Source organism: Hibiscus syriacus, unplaced genomic scaffold (assembly GCF_006381635.1).
Source record: "Hibiscus syriacus cultivar Baekdansim isolate YM2019G1 unplaced genomic scaffold, ASM638163v2 tig00003041_pilon, whole genome shotgun sequence".
NCBI lineage: Eukaryota > Viridiplantae > Streptophyta > Magnoliopsida > Malvales > Malvaceae > Hibiscus > Hibiscus syriacus.
Window position 1 is genome coordinate 9,976,542 of NW_024061960.1, and position 20,545 is coordinate 9,997,086.

The 20,545-nt window shown below is 31.5% G+C and overlaps 2 protein-coding genes across 3 annotated transcripts; both read right to left on the reverse strand.

The window, feature by feature from the left end:
* Positions 1–5,817: 5,817 nt before the first annotated feature.
* LOC120167291 (geranylgeranyl transferase type-2 subunit beta 1-like) lies at positions 5,818–8,387 on the reverse strand. Of its 2 annotated transcripts, XM_039176360.1 has the most exons (9): positions 8,212–8,387; positions 7,867–7,920; positions 7,608–7,758; positions 7,380–7,496; positions 6,984–7,050; positions 6,743–6,891; positions 6,419–6,552; positions 6,151–6,325; positions 5,818–6,037 (listed from the first exon to the last, which is right to left on the reverse strand). In XM_039176360.1, the coding sequence occupies exons 2-9, from the start codon at positions 7,918–7,920 to the stop codon at positions 5,943–5,945; spliced, it is 942 nt and encodes a 313-aa protein (XP_039032291.1). In that variant the 5' UTR covers positions 8,212–8,387; the 3' UTR covers positions 5,818–5,942. The 2 variants fall into 2 exon arrangements, with proteins under 2 accessions (XP_039032291.1, XP_039032297.1); XM_039176366.1 differs by lacking the exon at positions 8,212–8,387 and having other exon boundaries at positions 7,867–7,923.
* Positions 8,388–10,582: 2,195 nt separating this feature from the next.
* LOC120167305 (BTB/POZ domain-containing protein At3g22104-like) lies at positions 10,583–12,967 on the reverse strand. The gene is made up of 3 exons (XM_039176369.1): positions 12,870–12,967; positions 11,223–12,329; positions 10,583–11,155 (listed from the first exon to the last, which is right to left on the reverse strand). The coding sequence occupies exons 1-3, from the start codon at positions 12,933–12,935 to the stop codon at positions 10,700–10,702; spliced, it is 1,629 nt and encodes a 542-aa protein (XP_039032300.1). The 5' UTR covers positions 12,936–12,967; the 3' UTR covers positions 10,583–10,699.
* Positions 12,968–20,545: the final 7,578 nt, after the last annotated feature.

A 20,545-nucleotide genomic window follows, 5' to 3' on the forward strand; every position in this document is an offset into this window, starting at 1 on the left:
GGGTTATAATTGATTAATATACTATGATTTACCGATGATCTTCATAATAAAATAGATGAGGTTTATATATTGATAATGTGCATGTTTGTATCAAGTTTAGTATCATTATGATTATTCTTAAGTTGACAGACATAATTAATGTGATTAATTATCAATTAATTTTGACTATGACAGATTAAATGTATAAAAAATTTATCGCCTTTCAAATAATATAAAACTTCGAAGGTAAGGTACTATGTTCGAAAGTGCTCATATGGGTTTATTTTTTATTTAATACACAAAAGCTCTAGAATGTAGAATAGGAGAAAAAGCATACTTTGTAATTTTGAGGACTAAATTCTGAATTAAGCATTTATATTTTAAAATATTACAAACTTGTTTTTATTGTTTTCTTCAATAAGAAAAAGATGTAGCCGTTACTGTGCAATTTCCCCTCGTAGCTGAACCAAATCCGGGTACTCTGTGTGTGGTGGGGCCACTTGGTACGAGATGTCTCTCCTTTGCGAAAGGACCATCTGCCATGTGGACAGACTACAGCTGTTTTCTTAGCTGTCCCAATTGTCACTGTTGGTGTGAGTTTAAAAAAGCTTCCAACTTTGCTCGCTACCACTTGATTTCGGCGGGGTCCAATTCCCAGAGCAAACCGATCACAACTATTCGCACATATCCGGATGTAAAACTCACTCGCCGTATTTGGTTGACACGTCGTGCAAACGAGAGGAAGGATGTTGGCAGCTGGGAGTAGCGTGAGTCTCAAGCGGGGAAGGCGATGGTGAGTTGGTGATATTGGATAAATGAATGTTTATCGCTTTATCTATTTTGTGTGTTTAATTTAGTTACTTTGCTGATGTTAGTGCCAGCTGGGACTGTACAGAGCTCCATTATTCTTTTTCGTTTAAAGTGCGGGAGAATTTATTCTGAGAAAATGTCAATTTTTTTAAAAAATAGAAATGTTTGTTTTCTTATTTTTAAAATGGAAATATTAAATTTCTATTAAGCCTTCAGTTTTGTGTATTTTTAGGGATTTGATCACTACAATAACAAAACAAGTCCTTGAATTTTGTCACTTTGTCTACATGAAAAAAATGGTTGTCCCTTGTTCCCATATGTAATGGGGTAAGGGAGAGATAAGAAAATAGACTGGACCAACACCAGGTTGAGAGTAGCTTCCGTAGAAGACCTCCAAATTATGAAATACCCTTCGTGGGACTCGATCCCACGACCTCAAAGTTAAGAACCTTGTGCTCTACCAACTGAGCTGGATAGTCATCTCACTTAGTCTACATGAGTTTCCTTTATATATCTTTTCACTATGCTCTTAAAATTTAATTGTTACAAAAAACCTCAACCTTTAATTTGTGTGTAAATAAATCTTTAACCTTTAACTTATGCCTATTAAATATACATCGACATTTCATTCGAAATAAGGACTAATTTGAAAATGAATAAAAGTAAAAGGATGTTGTGTGCTTCAAAGGTATACGGTTCTAGTATCTTAGTCCGAGTAGAACATTGAGGGTATTGTTTAAAATACATCAAAATATATATTGATATGAATAAAAAAATATACATTTTTTAAAATAAAAATAATTTTATTGATAATAGCATTTAAGTTGAGGTGGCTATAAATAGTTTATGATTTTTGAGTTGGGCGATGAGTTACACAGTTTGTAGTTTTACGCTAGTGATCAATTCAAGAGGATAGATAGTGTGTTCTATTTTTAAGAAGGGAGAGATGAAGAAAATAAGTACAAAAAGAAGAAGAGGAGGTTCCCGGATAAGGGATTTTATATGACCTTCAATGTTGATATTGAGGTCATAATTGCTACTCGAATGTTGGCATGTTGAATGAATATGTTTGTCTAACAATAGATTTAGCTGTGACAGATTATGTTGAATTGTTAGTAATAATGTTCAGAGAAGATAACTGATTGGAGGACCTAAAATCTTAAGGGCGTGTTTGGTTCAAATCATCTCATATTACCGAGGGAATGAAATGTCATTATCCTGTTTGGTTGACAAACACGCCCAACCTCCAGTAATCCTTTATTCCCAATAGTGGTATTTTGGGGATCTATTACATAGAATGTGATTACCCCATTCTCTTACGTATTGTTGGATTACCGGCGTTTTGGACTAAAATATACTTAATTTTTTTTCCAACAATATCCTTCTTATGTCGTCGAATAAAAAAATTCTACGAAGGTTGAATTATAAATTTATCCTTAAACTATTTTATATTTACAAAAAAGTCTATAATTTAAATTTTATACGAAGTTCAGGGGTTAAAATAAAATTTTACCCTTTTATTAAACCTATTTATCTTTTCAATTTTGTAAAAAAATTTATATAAATTAATTATAGTGAAATTATAATAGCATTCAATTTGTTAAAAAACAAATATATAATAAAGACAATTTGGTAAAATATATATTCCAACAATCTTTTATTCCTTTAATCAAACAATGTAATATGACATTACTGCTAAACGAACCAAACAGAAAATACAACATTCCCAGTAATCTTATTCCCGCCGGTAATCCTATTCCTGCCGGTAATCCTATTCCCGCTGATAATCTTATATTCCGTAAACCAAACGCACCCTAAAGACTATGGTCAACAGAGGTTGGTAGGTTGAATGAATATAGTCATACGACAAAAGATTTAATTTGGACAGATCACACAAACTTGTTACTAAACATGTCAAGAGAAGATAATTGATCGAAAGAAATGTGATTTTAGAGACCATAGTTAATGAAAGGATCTTTTGAAGGCCTTTTATTTCATAGATGTTGTTTGAGAAATAGATCCAAAGGAGATACTTTGAATTAAATTTAAAAAAAAAATCATAAATAAAATTTAGCTTGAGTTGCAGAATATATTTATATTAGACGTTGTTTAATATGCTAATATGTAATGGAGTCCAGTCGAGTGCTTAATTTCTTAATTATTGTTTGAATACATGATTAAGCACAATTATACTGTTTTTTATTTTATAAATAATAAGAGAATCCTAGGATACGGAGGAATGCGGGTAATTTTGTTGTATGATAACCTAATATAAGGATAAGGAAATGAGCTATCAGAAATGTTAATATTTTTTTAACATTTTCGGTAAAGTGTTGTCTAAAATATTTTTTTCTACTGGAAATGTTAATTTCGCTACTTAAAATGAATATTTTCGATATTAACATTTCCGGTATAAAAAGTAATATTTTAGGTAGCGTCCGATATTAATATTTCTGATAAAAATTAATATTTTAGATAACATTTTACCGTAAATATTAAAAAAATATTAACATTTTTAGTAACGCCTTATATTAGGTTGTATTTCCTTAGATATAACGAGGAATGTGGAATGAAACAATGGTAGGTTGCTTAGCTGTTGCTTACGAGGTTTGCATGAATATGATGGTAATGGAAAGGGAGATGAGATTAATGCAAACTAACCATGTGGTAGATATGATTAGCTTTGGAAAAGCAAAAATAAAAATGGCAAAGCAACCTGGCAAACTGGTTGAGATAACGTAAGTGAATTTTTTTAATTCTTAATATAATCTATCCGGGGATTGTTTTCCTATTTAGAGCGAACTGAATAATATCAATTTAAAGACGTCAAGTGCTCTGTATGGCGACTTCAGGCAAATGAAGAAGACTTCACGACTGTTTAGCGTCTTCAAGCAAATTGAGAATACCTCTGGAGTGCAGGGCGTCTTCACACTAATAAAAAGCCCTAGTTCAAGAAATAATATGGTGATTGAAAAAATTATTTTTCCTACTACCTTCATGTTTCTATTAATTTTAAGGGTTATATATTCATACAGGGGATTAAGGAGTATTTCTATTTCTATTTTTAATAATATTAATCTTAGCTTTTTTTTATTGATATTATTTGTTATGATCTTAACATGACAATTAACTATGCTGGTATGACGGTTTACGATATTTTAATCATATTAAGTTTGGCGTCTTTATTTAACTCTTCTCAAGCAATCTTTATGTCTAGAGCTACACAGGTTATTCTATCAAATTATCTTCCCAAATTATTTAATTAAGAACCTAATAATTTATTTTTTTCATAATTAAATTAAACTAAGTAAACATGCACACACATTCACCATTGACATGCAAATTATAATTATGAAAAGTAAAACAATTGAATAATCAAAATAATACTAAAAGTTAATAAAAATAAAATAAAATATCGATAAAAGCAAGGGAAGAGGCGAAGATCATAGATTAAGGGTTATGAATTTGAGTAATGGAGATTTAAGGATTTAAGTTTTAGAATTTATGAGATGCGGATTATGTTAGGGATTTTATTTTTATAAATATGATATGTGTAACGTTTTGAATGGTCAACGAATTATTTTAATGACTGTGACGAAATTGACTTTAAAATAATAATAGAGAAAGCATTAAATGCTTAATTTAATAAAAAAATTATATTCTTATAATTTAAGATAATTACAAGACAATACCTATTTAAATTACTTCCAATCATTTAATAATAAACATTTATATACTTTTATAAATATTATACGCAAACTCAAAATTTTTAAAATAGTAATTTTATTTTTATTTAATGAAATCACTTAATTCGTACAGGTAAATTTTTGGTTTTAGAAACAATTATTGTGAGATATAGTGGGAGTAGAGAGAATGAGGCCAGCTCATTGAATAAAAGGAATATCTGACAATTGAAAAAATTATGAAAAAGTTGTTATAAAGACTGAGCATTTCACATTCCACAGACAATAACAGTGCACGTTATTTGACATGAGATTGTGTCATGTCTTATCCATCATGATCTGCTTTTATTCTTTTAATTTACCTATTTTTTAATAATATTTTCTCTTGAAAAAAGGTAATATTGGAATAAATAATGATACTTCGTTGCATTTACATGTTCCAACACAAGTACAAAAACTAGGTGCTGAATCGAAAATCACAATGCCCTCGGAGTTATTGAGCCGCCGTTCAATACAGAAAAAGAAATTCCATATGCAAACCACCACCTTTGGATAGAAGATAAAGCCACATTATTGAGTATCTTTCGTGCCCGTGCCGGTGCCGGTGGCCGAGCTTTGGAGAGAATACGAAGATCTCAAACTAGCATGAACAAATGCTTTCAAATGTGTGATAATGCAGACGAACGGCAGCTAGGTTCTCAACCTGCTCTCATCACTGGATAGAATGCCAACCAGCTCCTTCTCACAATTATAGTCATTGCCGAGCTTTATAAGAAATCCTGGTATGTAAAGCTCCGACTGATCACTAGGGAAGCAAACCGAGGCAGATTATATGATTAAATATGATCCAAAATCCAAATAAAGATGGTTCATCAACTATTTTTGACTCCCCGATTGAGATTCTTCGAGTTCTTCATAGAGATATCCATGGACCTCCTTTCTTACGATTAGAAGAATGATATAGTAGTTTAGCCTTTCTTCTTTCATTCAGAAACAAATGACAAGTTTATTCAATTAAATGAAAACTTAACACCCCGAACCTTTGCCAGAAAAAGCAAACTTTTATAGCACAACATATAAAATAACAATCACATAATGCATAAAATAATGCAATATATATATATATAAGCATTGAAATTTATGTTGATATGTCACAATGATTTAAATGTATAATTTTAAATGACATTTTAAGTATGAAAACCTACCTAGTAAAGTTCAAGTACCAAAGTGGAAACAGTCAATTAACGTTGTACTAGAAGAGACAAAATTAAGAGAGCTGTGACCTACTATATGTTTGTAATTAACAGTCACAAATAGCTGTTGTTACAGATTCAACAATTCATATGTTTGACGGTGCAAATTATGTGTTCAGTCTGTATATGTAAAAATGTAGTGGAACCAAAGATTTTGGCATTTAACATGGGGAGTGACAATAAATATGGAATTTTCTAAGGAAGAACGCAAAACCAATTATCTGCCAAAGAAAATTCTGTTTATGACATCGACGGGTAAAGCGTAAGCTGGATCAACGGCTTTCAATCCTGGATACTCGAGAAGTGAAAGTCCTACATCGACAGCAGGAATCATAAAAAGAATTATGAACGTTGAATTCATAAAATAAATAAAATAAATAAAAATAAAACAATAGCCGGTGAATAGGCAGAACAACAGTGGATACCGGCAACTCCGAAATATGTATGGAAGACATCGACGGCATCATCAGGTCTATCTGAAATTCCACCATTTTCCAGATCCTGACAGTCCAATATGAACTTAACGAGCTTTTCCTTGTCTATCCAGTGAACTCTGTCGATCATGATCAAGCTAGAAAGAACCCACCATGAGTAGCAAACCTAAAAGGATTCGCCCACGACGAAAAGTGAGAAAAGGTAAGAAGAAAATATTATGAGATAAATATTCCAATCAAACTTCAATGAAATACCCACATCAGGAAGTTTCTCGGGGCGGCCATTGAGACCTCCAGATTTGACTTGCCGCTCACATAACCACCACCCGAGAAGGTCCTTATCAACATGATGTAGAGATCCAGTTATGGCAAGAGCACCCACACAACAGAAAACTGCAGTCATTATGCACAAAGAAAATCAACCCATTTTTCAACAGAGATTATCTATCATTCTTACTAAGAGTGCTTTATTTTAAGCTCATTGGTAAATCAACCTAAAACCATAAAAATGAGCAACCTTCGCTATGATGATTATGCAAGTAAAAATTTACACACGTCCACGTGGACAACGATATTAACATACTTTGCCCTGCATGAGACTCGCCACCAGGTGTGCATCCAAAGCCACCGTCCAGATTTTTGCAACTCAGAATATAGCCTACAGCCTTCTCAACATTGATTTTATCCAGACAACGTAATATTGAAAGGCAACAGATGGCAATATAAGAGAACCTAAACCAAGAAAATCAATTTAGTACAAAAAGATTTACATGAAAATAATAAATCAGAAAATAAAATATATATAATCCAGAAAGAACATATACCGTGTATCCACCTCACCCCACATGTCACCTGAAAAGGATCCTTCTTCGTTTTGCAGCCCAGCAATATCTAACTTACAGACTTAAGAAAAAACAAGAAGCACCTGAAGACACTTTACCCTTAAATAGCTAACTCTGACCAGTCAACAAAACTTGGAACAGCATAATCAGAGTTATGCAAATCATTTTAAAACAATTCTGGAAAATGGATAATTGTAACATAATAATAGCACTCGCCAGCAAAGAGTAGATAATTTCATAAAAACATATACAATACGACACAAAATGCAACTTTATCATTGTCAAAAGAAATCCAGAAAATGGAAAATTATAACAGATAAATTGAAACTCCCCAATGAAGAGCGAGTGATCGAATCAAAAGAATATTAGATAGGATACAAGTTGCAACCTTATCAATGTCAAGAACATCTAACTTGTTGAAAAGAGCAAGCACTTGCACAGCACTAAGAGTATACAATATATGTGGGTCGTGCCCGATATTGCCAGAAAAACCACCTGAACAAGAAAGAATCATCAACCTCATTTCCTATCATGACTTAAGATCCAATTAACTTAAATATATATTATTATTTTATTTACACTAAAAACATAAGCTTTAGGATATACCAGATTCATGTTGGCATTCCATGGTCCAAGAAACAACTTCACCTGCGTTAATGGAATCAAGCTTCCCCAGAAGGTCTAAGGTTGTTAATCCCCAATATGCCCCATTCATTCTAAGATGGTCCATCACTACCGATTCAAAACTATCCTTTTTCTAACAATAAACAACCAAATATTATGAACTTCACATAACTTAACCTAGGATAAACAAGATTTTAGAATTGTAGATCAAAAACGAAAGTTCAATGAATTTAAAGCTTACCTTATCAATAGATACGATGTACTGAACATGTTTGTCAACTGCCAGCTCCCCCATCTGCCATACATATTCCACATTAATTTCCACAACATTCCAGGGTTTGTGAACACGGAGATTACATAAACCGATGGAGGTGTAGTTAGTATTTTAAACAAGTTCGAAAATGAAAAAAAGAGTTTACCTTCCAAGTAATATAAATACTTTTTTATTACTATTCCACCAAGGCATATTTGTTTCATATCAAAATTGCTACCCTTATTTTAAAATGAAAATAAAAAATTACATAGGAAGAATGAAACCAACAGAAGCATTTTATTGTAGAAATTTAAAATATAAACAAACAATTACATGGAACAGTAAGACTTTGTCGCTGGATGGGAAGAGCTGAGCAGAATAGCAGATGGTTGACAGGTGTGGGAGACGGGCGTGGCCGCTGGGTGTGACCGTGCGTGAACGGACGGAGAGAAGGGAGTGGGTAATTTAGGTTAAATTACAAGGCTGAGGGGATTTCGATTTTTGTTTTGGGAATTTTTTAGTTTTTAGGTTAAATTCAATAATTGGGTTTGGTATATAAAACATTTTTGGGTATTTTATTTATTGGATTGAGTACTTGGGCTGGGTATTGTGTAATGGCAGTGAATTGGATTGGATTGGGTATAAAACAAATTATTAATTAAAAATTAAATCAATTTATCCCTCTAAATTGATAATTAAACTGATTAAATCAAATTAGATAACTTAATCTAATTAATAAGGGTGTAATATTTAAATATATATATATATATATATGAGTTAATTATATCACATGTCCTCATGAATATGAATTATATTCAAGATATTAATTATTGTATACCTTATTTTAATTATCTTTCACTTATAAAATCATAGCATATTAATTTAAAAGATTTCAATTTGAAATCGTATTTAAAAAATATAGAGCTTATGGGTACTGAATCGTTAACATCATCGTGGTTCTTTTATAACTTTTTCTTGAGAGGTGGTGCGTGCATGTACTGTCAAATTGCATGGTCCACCGTCATCAAATTAAAGTGGGGCAATCAAGTCAACTGTTAAACTGACATTTTTCGGAATCTAAAGAGATATGTGGGATTTTTGGTTCTGTTAGTTGACTAGTTCTCAACAAAGACAAATATATTAACATTAAACCTCATAGCTTAAGGACGAATTAGAGGACATGACTTCTAATAAGAAAATATGATGACTTAAGATTAATGTAGTCGAGTAGTGCGGGTCACATTCATAGGGTGTATCATCTCTTTCTTCTTTTAATGTCTTTGTATAAATTTCAATGACTTCTACTTTTTATACGTTTCTGTCATTGAAATTTTTAAAGGTTTAAAACTAGAGTAGCGGAGAAGTGTTACCTTAGTTTAGGTTTTAACCCGTTTGACTTTATTTCTTCTTGTTGCTTGCTATCGTTGACTTCTGTGTATCATTCTCTTCAGGTTTCCTCTTTTTAATTTTAGTTGGATCTTACGTTTCTGTCTATATGTCGAGCCTTTTTACTCAGGGATTTATTTGTAATGATTACTTCCCATTACAGACGCGCATATGTAGACTGCATATGAAGGTTGTTTCAACTATGTATTTATTTATTTATTTATACATGCATTGCATTTTATCTTTATTTTTAATTTTTTGACTGCCGGAGGTCTTCCACGGAAGCTGCTCTCAACTTGACGCTGGGGGCAGCCTACTACCCTACCTCCCCCTTACCACATTGCATATGAGAATAGTGTTTTGTTGTTGTTGTTGTTTTAAGGTAAGAGTTAGGGGTGTTTGGTTGAAGGTATATTTTATTACCGGGGGAATTGAATCTTCATTCTCCCGTTTGGTTGGCCAACATTTCCAGTTCCCGGTAATATTTTATTACTAACAATATATTGTTTTGGATATATTACTGGGAATGTGATTATCCATTCCCTTTGGTATTGTTGGATTACCGACGTTTTGGACTAAAATGCCCTTAAATTTTTTTTCTCGAAAATATCCCTCTTCTGTAATTGAATAATAAAAATTCTACGAAGGTTAAATTATAAATTTATCTTTAAACTATTTTAAATTTACAAAAAAAAATCTATAATTAAAATTTTATAAGAAGTTTAGGGGTTAAAATAAAATTTTACCATTTCATTAAACCTATTTATCTTTTCAATTTTGTAAAAAAATTATATAAATTTTATGAATTTAAATTTTTTTAAATAAAATATATAAATTAATTGTAGTAATATTATAGTATAATTCAACTTGTTAAAAAACAAATATATAATAAGGACAATTTGGTAAAATATACATTCTAATAATATTTTATTTCTTTAACCAAATACTGTAAAAACACAAAATACAATATTATCAGTAATTTTATTCCCCGGTAATCTTTTAATCCTGCTGATAATCTTACATTCCGTGAACCAAACACACCATTAAGGTATAAAGTCATTACTAATAATGCCTTACAAGAAAAACATGCCAGCTTGCTTGCGTTACGATTTGCCTGTGCGAGAGCGACTGTGGACAAAGACCCAATTTTTGAAGCACAATACATACAAATTTAATCTAAATTCGAACATTAAAGATGATATTATTTTCGTAAAATCGGAGTGAAATTAAAAAAAAAAACTTTGTTCATTAAACAGGTAAGAGTTCTCTCTTTTTCAGCTGCTGTACAAAGCAATATATCATTCTCCAATGTATTATATATATATGCAGAAAAGAAAAAGAAAAATGTTATTGTAATCATACATCGATGCTATACGTAGATAAAGGAAATAATTTAGAGATGCAAACATTAATGCAAATTTTTGTTTTTGATTTTTCATGAACAGAGCCTAGGCAAGGATCTTGCAGTGCCATGAGTTGATACTTTGGATTTAATGAGTCTAGCCATCTGGTTCTGCATTTTCTTGCACAGTTTTTCCAATTCAATCACCCTCCACTGCATCCCTTGTAAATGTGCTCTCAGGTTCTCGTTGTCGGCCGGTATATCTAATTTCCCGGAATAAAAGACGATTTGTTCACTACCTTCACCTTTCTTTGCCTTGCCTCGGTTTTCGGCGAATTTACAAGGGGATTCCCTGTGGAGTTCAGTGTTCTTAGTGCCCTGCATCAAGTTCTTGAGCTTCAATTGCTGGGAAATGAGCGTTTGAACCACGCTTTTCGATGGGAAATTCGTGTTTTGAGAAAGATGTATGCAAGCATCCGCAGAGAGCTTCTCGTGGTTCAGTGCACAACATATCTTCAGTTTTTCTTCTTCAGACAACCCTGCATGCACCTATTGAAACAATGTTTAATCCGAATGCACCAGATAAATTTTATAATAAAACGTTTCAAAGTAGTACCTCCAGATAAACGTCCATGGCATGGTACAATTCATCCCAACAGTCCCTGGCAGAATCCGGCAAGGCCACCACCAAAGCTAGAAACTTCGATGATCTTAGGAAAGGATCCGGAGCTACTTCTGTGATATACAGGTCCATCAGGCTAGCAACCTTCTTCGTTCGCGTTGGAGATGACCGCCAGCCTCCTTGACGCAGAAATGCTTTCAGAAACCGAAGGACAAGATTCACATCATACAAATAACTTGTCCCGTATGGGGATGGGATTAGAAGGTTGTCCAATTTTGCTTGATCCATCTGAGAACCTATCATACTCTCCAACTTGTTCCTGCTACTTTTGCTTATGTTCAAACCCAGAACCACACGAAGAATCCCGAACAAACTCTTGCATGGAACGCAACTCGGATCAAGAGTGTAAAGCATATCGATCACAATTTCTAGAACTTTGCGTTTCTCATCAGACAATGTGGTGGAAAACCTCGACTTCTGGTAATAGACGAGGAACCGACCGATGATCACATGATTGTACTTCCGAGAAATCATAGATTTTACCAGCATTTCGATCAGATCGGGACTCAAAACAGAAAGGTCTTCGAACCACCAATTCGCTCGAGAGAAACTGTTTTTCAAACTCTCCGTACTTCGAGTATCGCAGGAAATCCGAAATCCCGAGCTATCCGGAGACGAGGTAGACGCACAAGGACTTGCTTCACTTGTGATAGCCAACCTCCCAACGATGGAATCCAAACATTTCTCAAGAATCCCCGAAGAAGTAGCAACCTGCTGGAAATCTTGGCAATGCTTCAAAGCAACCAAAAGATCAGGCCAAGTCCAGTACCCGATCTCTTCGATGCATTTCTTCGTTTTTTCTAATAGATTACAGTTTCCCGACACAGAATCATTCATCTCCATGAATTCAGCAGCAGTGTATAACAACGAAATGTTTGAAGGAGTTATATCGAGTTCTCCATTGTTATAACAAAACCTTGCTATAAGCTCAAAATTCTCTGCCCCGCCAGGAAAATCATGGAAGATCACTTTATTCCTGTTGGCACCTGTGGATTTGCTAAGTAATTTGCTCAGCCTGCCTGAGAATGAGCATATAATTTTCTGCCAATCACCAGACAAAATGAGGAATTAGATGGTGAATTCACGAACCTTAATAAATAGCAAAGATGTGAACTAATCATCCCCAGCAAAAAAGGGAGATGAACAGTATTCAATAGCCATGATTATGAAAGCAACCTTAGTGGCACAAACCAGCACAAAAGTTGTGAATGAAAACAAAACTTGAGCACCGAAACAAACAGCAATAAATGAGAAGGGGGGAGGCGAAAGAAAACAAAACAGAAAGCACTACACACTTGGGGCTAATTGAACTTATGACCCACATCTTTGCAGTGTAGGTGGGAAATTAAATGTTAAAAATTTCAGTCACAGAATGCAAAAACCATGGCTAAAACCTATGAATTTGATGCACTGAATCACACATTATGAGTTCACAACAACAAAACAAACACAAGAAGATTGAATGAAAAACAAAAACAAAGTTGGCATTTTGACTAAGAAACCCCTTGAAAAAGGATGGTCTTTTTGACCCTCTAAAAAAAGAGAACTTTATAACAAACAGCTAGAGAACATAATTATTACCTTGTTTAGCAGGAATGTCTCCACTCCATTAATATCTGCTTCAAGATCACAGCAAGCTGCTTCCATGGCCCAAAATAAATAAAACCCGCCTCAAATCAAGAGTCTTTTTCTTTGTTTTAGGAACTTGTATCAGAAAATGATGAAAAAAAAAGGATGCGAGGTTCTTTAGATGGAGAAGAAGACAAACAGAAACCAGTAATTCTAAAAAGATTCTAATTTGGCTCTGCAAAATGAGGGGAACATTAATCAAATAGGTGCAGCACCAATGTAGGGGGGGGGTTCTCAAAGATAAAGCCCCTGAAAAATTCTACTAAAAAGGAGTGCAACAAGCAACAGACACACAGTGTGTATAAAGACAAGGAAGAGAGATTATAATAAGATGGGTAATTTAACTGGAGAAAATAAGGCAGTTGTCGTGTGACCACTTAACCTCAACCTGACATTCCTGCTAAAAGAAAGTACTTTTCTGTGTAATAATTTAGTGATTATTTTCTTTCATTTAAAATAATAAAAAGTGGTATAGGTTACTCAAAAACAGTGAGTTTTTCTTAGCAGATGACCTCTTGTAAAGGTTAGAACCAGGTATTTAAATATCAATTTGCTATCGGAACAATAGTTGTTATATAGTATTATCACAATTTCGATAACTACAATAATTGTAATAACACTACTATTACTATAATCACGATAAACACGATGTAACTTAAAATTTGGTCGCAATCGTAATTTAAATGTCGACTTAAAATTCAACTTTTTTTTGCCGGTTATCTTTTTGTCTCTCCCTCCATTTTTCTTGTTGCCAAAATGATAATTACTTAATTTAGTTAATATTTTACTTTAAAATTATCCTTAATCATTGATTTTTGTGGTTTTTTTGTTCATTTTAATTCATTTTCGGAATCAAAAAAGGCATAATTCTGCAGATTTTTTTATTTTCGGAAAGTTGTCTAGAATTCGGATTTGAATTAAACTCAAGTTGAGGATAATATTTTAAATATTATATTTTATCTTTGTATTTTAGTTTAAACAGGTTTTAGTATATTAATTAAGAATTAGAATATTATATTATTTTTTAGGTATTTTAGTTTAAATAGTTTTAAGTGTTTTAATTAGGATTTAAGATGTTTTAGTTTGTTTTTAGGAATTTGAAGGTTATAAATACCCTTTAAGGGTGAGTCTAAAAACGTATCTCTCTCATTTGAGAATAAAATCTTCTTTTTCTCTTTAGCTTTCTCTCTATTTTTTTTGCATATTTTTCTATTATGTTAAGTATGATTTTGGTCATGCTTAGCTAATTTTCTTTCAAGCCGAAGAGTAAAGTGAAGGCTTAATTCCAAACGTGAGAATTGTAAGATATTTAAATCGCTTTGGATTTTCTCTTTGTTTTCTGAGCTCACTTTTCAAATCAAAACGATTTCGACATTGGTCTTGATATTGTTATGGTTAACGTTTGAAGAAGATTTGCTTATTGAAACATATTCAACTTCCCGAGAGCACACTTAGCAAAATTGTTTGCTAATAGGAAACTGAGATCGAAATAAGTTAGTATTAAAACGACGCAATCCGAGTTGGCATCGAAGAATTGTCCTTGTAAGCCGACGTGAATCTTGAAGTAAAAATCAGTTTCGATGATCTGAGGAATTTGAGGCGAAGCTGAAGTATGAGGCTGCTTTCACAATAATTTTCTCTTTATCTCAATCTCTTTAATTTGTTTATTTAATTATTTTTTTTAAATTATTATTTTTTTTATTTTAAAAACAACTTTTAAAATCCTCTTTTATATTTATTACTATTAATATATATTATTATACTATTTTACCTTTTTTATTATTTAATTTATTTTATTATACATTTTTAACTTCATTTGGAATTTTATCTCCTTCTAAAATCAAGAAAGAGTTTTATTAAATCAGAAACACCACAGTCCCTGTGGATCGACGTTGCTTCTCTATATTATCTTTTCTTTTTTATTTATTAAGAAGCCAAGAATTATTTTGATAACCAGTCTCTAGAACCGTGCACCCAGCACCCGAATATTTAAGAGATAATTCTTAGATTTTCAACCCACTCAAATCCCTTCATCTTTGGGTTTGTTCATGCATTATTGGGAGAAATTATTATGTAGGCTCTTCCCATCATTTTAAGATTTAGGATCAATCAAATAAATTAATGTACATTATATATTTTCTACATGTTATACTAACACAAAAGTATGTTTAAATTATCTATTCTAATACTTAAAATTAAAAAAACATGGATAAACTATATAAATGGTCACTTATGTTTAAGTAAATTTATCTTTTTCTCATTGATGTTTTAAAACTAACGATTTGAACTAATATATCGATTTATAACAATTCGATCGCTGGACGTTAATGTGAGACTAAGCATTTGGCTCCCCTAGACTGTTTCCCACGTTACATGTTTACTTATTTTCCTCTATCATTTTCTTCTCCTTAGTTTACTCTGGATTCTTCTTTCTTTTCAGCCTCCGTCATCGTTCATTTTTCTAGCCACAACCATTGTTTCATCTTCTTTCTTTTGAAACTATATCTTTCTTTCTTTTGAAACTATATCTTTGCTTCTTTGTTGTCCTTTTCAGCTTCAAACAATGACTTACTCTTTCTTTGACACACAGTTCATACGTTGCAAATCTACGTATGCAGGGACGGACGCAGGATTTCATATTAATAGGGGTGAATTTATAAATTTTTAAGTATGTGTGAACTTATAAAATTTTAGTAGTGAAAATATATTTTTAATATAAAATACAAATAAAATATATATAATATATAAGAAATTTAAATTTTTTGGGGGCGACTGCCCCTTCTAGGTCCATCCCTGTACGTATGTGATTGTATATTAATATAATTTTTTAAAGTTCACATGCGAATATTGAATGTTGTTTAAAATTGTTAAAAATTATTTTTTTCTTAAAAGATTCAAATTCGAATAGGTGCATCTTCATATTATTAAAAAATACGAATATAACCAACAACCAGTTGGTCTAGTGGGATGAGACACGAGGTCCCTTAAGCAAGGTCAGGGGTTTGACGTTTGTGAATGGAGCAAATTGGGTTGAGAGGGGTTACCCTCACTTCTGCAGTACCCGATCTGAATTAGCTGGTCAATAGATCGAATACCAGTGAGGCAATTAAAAGGACGATGATAGGGTCTAGAGGGTTATGGAAAAAGGAAAGGAAAAAGATTGGACCGATACAACCTAATTTGGATTGGATATGGGCTTAGATGAGGGCTATAACATTCTTAACGGATAAGGTCTTTTTGGGTATGATAATGGATTTGGGTTTTACTAAAAAATATTTATTATTATAAATTTATATTTATAATATACTAATATTATTAATAAATTAAATGATGAAATATTATAATTTTTTAAATAATATATTTTTAATATAATTCATTAATAATATATAAAATAATTCAAGATTCGATTATCATACATGAATATTATATGTGGATATATACTACAATTTATATAAGATTTTAACTTTTACCGGTATTGTAATATTCAGTGACAATTTTCGCTAATTAAAATGCTAGAGTGACTTTTTTTATCAATTTAAAAACTATTTTAAGGTTCATTTGATTCACTGTATTTGGATTTTTAGAAAGTTATTTCGTGAAATATTTTTAAAAAAATGGATTCTGAAAACTATTTTTGTGTTTAGATGATGCCATGTAAATCATTCTTTATTGGTCGTAATTTTTTTTATAAATTATTTTCTATAAATAATACTATTGATTATAAAAAATATAATATTTTTATTTTAAAATATTTTTTATAAGTAGAAACAATTAGTTTTATTAAAAATAGAAAAAAAATTAAATCGCAATAAAAATCTACAACCACAACCGTAAACTAAAACACATAATAATAATAATAATAATAATAATATTTTTCTATAATCGTTAACATATGAAACTAGTCACTTAATATCAAAAAATGATTATATAAGGAAAATATTAAAAATCTAATACAATAAGCTCAAATAAAAGGTAAATATGAACATATCTGACTGCATCAACAAATAAACTACAAAAAGGGTCAAATATTGAAGACCACCGACAAACAATAAATCAGAATTGAGCGACGTGAGAAACTATACATGAACGTAAATAACATATTTATATCTAATTTGAGAGACCAAATCAAGAAAGACCAACAATAAAACAAATGATTATCATCTTGATTAGTCGTTGCAATGTCAAATTCAACTATAAAAAAAAGATAAACGAAAAATAATAGTCAAATGACTGAAAACGTGACAAAAGGCATAGAAAGCGTGCCATAAAGGTATAATTACTAAAAATTAAAAAAACAAAGATACAATATTATAAGATTTAAAAAAAATAATGAATATCGACCATCAACGCTATGACTTGTATTGCAGTTGGTTATAAAAAAAAGAAGAAAAAGAAAAACTAACGACATAAGAAAAATAAAGAAAATTAGAGTAAAATAACCCCTAAAATCTAATAAAATACGTTCATAATATTTTAAAATATTAGAATAGTTTAATTAATATTTAATTACACCAATATTATTATTTAAAAAATATTTTACAAAATACAAATCCGTAAAACCCTTTATAAAAATTATAAAAATTATGTTAATTAGTAAAACAAATTATATCAGTTGATTTATTTTATATCAATCAAATACTAAAAAATAAAAAAATAAACTACTATTATCAAATAGAACCTAAAGGGACCTCAAATTATCTTTGTTGTTGAAAAAAAGGCTAAAGTATACAAAAGGTGTCCAACCTATGTCTATTTTTTCAGTTTGGTGCTTAATATTTATTTTGTTCCAGTTTGGTGCTTACTGTTTTATTTCGTTACTCAAAATGGGTCAAGCCGTGACAGAATGTTAAGTTTGTCCGTTAACCCATTAAAAATGTCACTGACATATTTTTAAAAATAAAAAATGATTTTTGAAAATATTTTTTTAATATTAAACCGTTTTTGTTATGTTTGGAAAAGAAACGGAAACCTTGACGTTGCTTAGGACCCATGGTCGTTCTTGGCCTTGTTGTCGTAGGAATTTGCGTGGGAGTGGTCACAATGACCGGTTAGGGCTGTACTCCGACTCCGTTGGTCGTGGAGACTTTGACAACCCATTTTCCACCCATTTTTCAGTTGCTTCAAGCCAAAACTAGGTGACCATGAGCGTTGTCGATCCTTGTGACTGTTGTTGGTAAGTTCCGTCGCTAAAAACCTTTAATCAGAATGAACCCTCCCTGCTTGGTTCCCTAAGGTTAACGAGTGTCATTTTTTAATATTAAAAAATATGTCATGTAGTATTTTTAATTGATTAATGGCTAAACTTAACGATCCGTCATGACTTGATCCATTTTGAGTAACGAAATAAAACGTTAGGCACCAAACTAAAATGAAATAAACGTTAGTCACTCAACAATGATGACATTATTATTTCAGACGCTCCTAAATTATTCCCCTACCCAAAACTCTCTGATCAATCAATTTCATGTTTACCTTCGTACTTAAAAAGCTCTTAAAAAAGAAAAAGAAATCTGATCTACACACTTTCATAATCTCATTCGACGGTCAACGCCAACACTGACATTGATAAACTTCGTGTTCTGATGGAAATGCTTCTCTCTGCTGACGCTGTCTGTCTTCATTCACCTGTAATTTTTGTGGTTATGTTTTGATTCTGTAAGTAATTTTTTTATATATAATTTGTGTTGTGAAAAACTATTACGAGAATTATATTATCATATTTAATTTAAACATGAGGATAATGAGTATTGTTGGGATTTATGAAAATACTCAATTGACAACCGAAAAAGTACAAATGGGTTAAATTGATAGAAATTTATTTAAGGAGTAAAGAGAGAAAAATATAAGCAACGAACACAATGATTTATAGTGGTTCTTCTTCTCAACCAAGTCTATCTCCACTACTTTAGCTCATCGCTAAAGATTTTCTAACAAATTCACTAATTTGTTCTTTCTTTTTCAAGGATAAAGATATAACATTTACACTATCTATCTTTTCAATTGGCTAAAATAGAACAAAAAAACCCTTTACAAGGAAAAAGAATGAAAACAAATAAAACATCTAAAAAAGAAGGTGTTTACAAATTGAAAGCTCACAAGAACATAATATTTATAAGAGAATTGGAATAAAGAGTGAAAAACACTTATCTTGTGTTTGATTGCTTGGATAGGTGTTCTAACACTTCTTTAAGTGTCTTCAACTTATATTTATATGTTGGAATGTTGTTGTAGTCGTTTCTAGCCGTTGGGATCAATTTTCGTACAAAATAAAGTTGCACAGACCAAGGGGTATTAATACTCCTAAAGGGAGTATCGGTACTACATTTGTTATATTTAAATCAACAAGCCGTTACTAGCCGTTGGGACCTGATGGTATCAATAATATGCTCATGGTATCGATTTTACTATTCATAGTAGTATCGGTACCCCTTTGGATATCAATACCATTTTTGCATTATGGAATTTGAGCAAAGCTGGTAGTATCGATACTACCTAGTGAGTATCGATACTTCCCTTACCTTGGTATCGATACCATATGAACAGTATCAGAACTGTTCATGAGGTATCGATATTGTAAGAACAATATCAGTACTACTTGTCCAGAAAATTGTTTTGTGCTCAATTCCAAGCTTTAAGGACTTTGAATTATTTTTGAAAACTTTGAACAAATTCAATTCAAGTCCAAAAACATTTTACCTTAAATTGTTATATCAAAATACAGTTTAACATATATTAAGTTTGATGTGCCATTTTTGTTAGATTATTTTCATATTTAAAAAATGCATCAATATAGATTTTAATTTACTAAATCAAATAATTTTTTTCTTTGTATTAGATTATTATTATCCCTTTATGGTTTATGGTTTAACATTATGTTTGTAAAGATACTTAAACATTCGGCTGAATTTCTCAAATAATGCAGCTGAAAAAAAATTTGTTCGAATAGGGCACTCTCGAAATTATTTCGTGAAATAGAGTGAATGTTATAGTAAATCCGAATACGCATTGGAGTCAAAGCGACTTATACATAAATTTGGGGGAGACGCATGGAGTGCAATGCGTCTCCCATATTTTTTTAACCAATTTTATTTTTATGGAAATGCACAAAGGATAAATTACGCAATTAATCATTAAATTTATTCTCTCTCCAAATTAATTAAATACAACTGCACTGTTTTGGACAACAATTTCAATTAGAAATTATGTAAGCACGATGTTGGTTTCTTTAGTACACAAATTCAATGCTAGAGCTGATGGATCAAATTGGCTTCCATATAACAACTTGAACAATGGTCGATGAGTGATCAAAATAGGAGTAAAACACAAGTTGAGTGATTAAATTGAAAAATTAAAAGCATAGTGAGTGGATTTGGAGAGAGAGTAAAGTTAAATGATTAATTATGTAATTTAGCCTAAAAAAATATGGGAGACGCATTGCACTCCATGCGTCTCCCATATTTTCAAATGGTAAATTACATAATTAATCATTCGACTTTACTCTCTCTCCAAATTCACTCATTGTACTTTTAATTTTTTTAATTTAATCACTTAACTTGTGTACTAAAGGGTATTTTGTTCACTTTTTCATAAATGTACAAAGGGTAATTTTTTTTGGAGTCCAAGCATTG

What these genes read in the sequence shown, in the direction of transcription:
- LOC120167291 (XM_039176360.1), bottom strand. Translation starts at nt 7,920, where the DNA reads ATGGGGGAGCTGGCAGTTGACAAACATGTTCAGTACATCGTATCTATT. An exon ending in CATTGATAAGGTTGCAACTT is followed by an intron (nt 7,051 to 7,379) that starts GTATCCTATCTA and finishes TCTGTAAGTTAG; the next exon opens with ATATTGCTGGGCTGCAAAAC. An exon ending in CGAGTCTCATGCAGGGCAAA is followed by an intron (nt 6,553 to 6,742) that starts GTATGTTAATAT and finishes TAATGACTGCAG; the next exon opens with TTTTCTGTTGTGTGGGTGCT.
- LOC120167305 (XM_039176369.1), bottom strand. Translation starts at nt 12,935, where the DNA reads ATGGAAGCAGCTTGCTGTGATCTTGAAGCAGATATTAATGGAGTGGAG. An exon ending in AGACATTCCTGCTAAACAAG is followed by an intron (nt 12,330 to 12,869) that starts GTAATAATTATG and finishes GGTGATTGGCAG; the next exon opens with AAAATTATATGCTCATTCTC. An exon ending in CCATGGACGTTTATCTGGAG is followed by an intron (nt 11,156 to 11,222) that starts GTACTACTTTGA and finishes TTGTTTCAATAG; the next exon opens with GTGCATGCAGGGTTGTCTGA.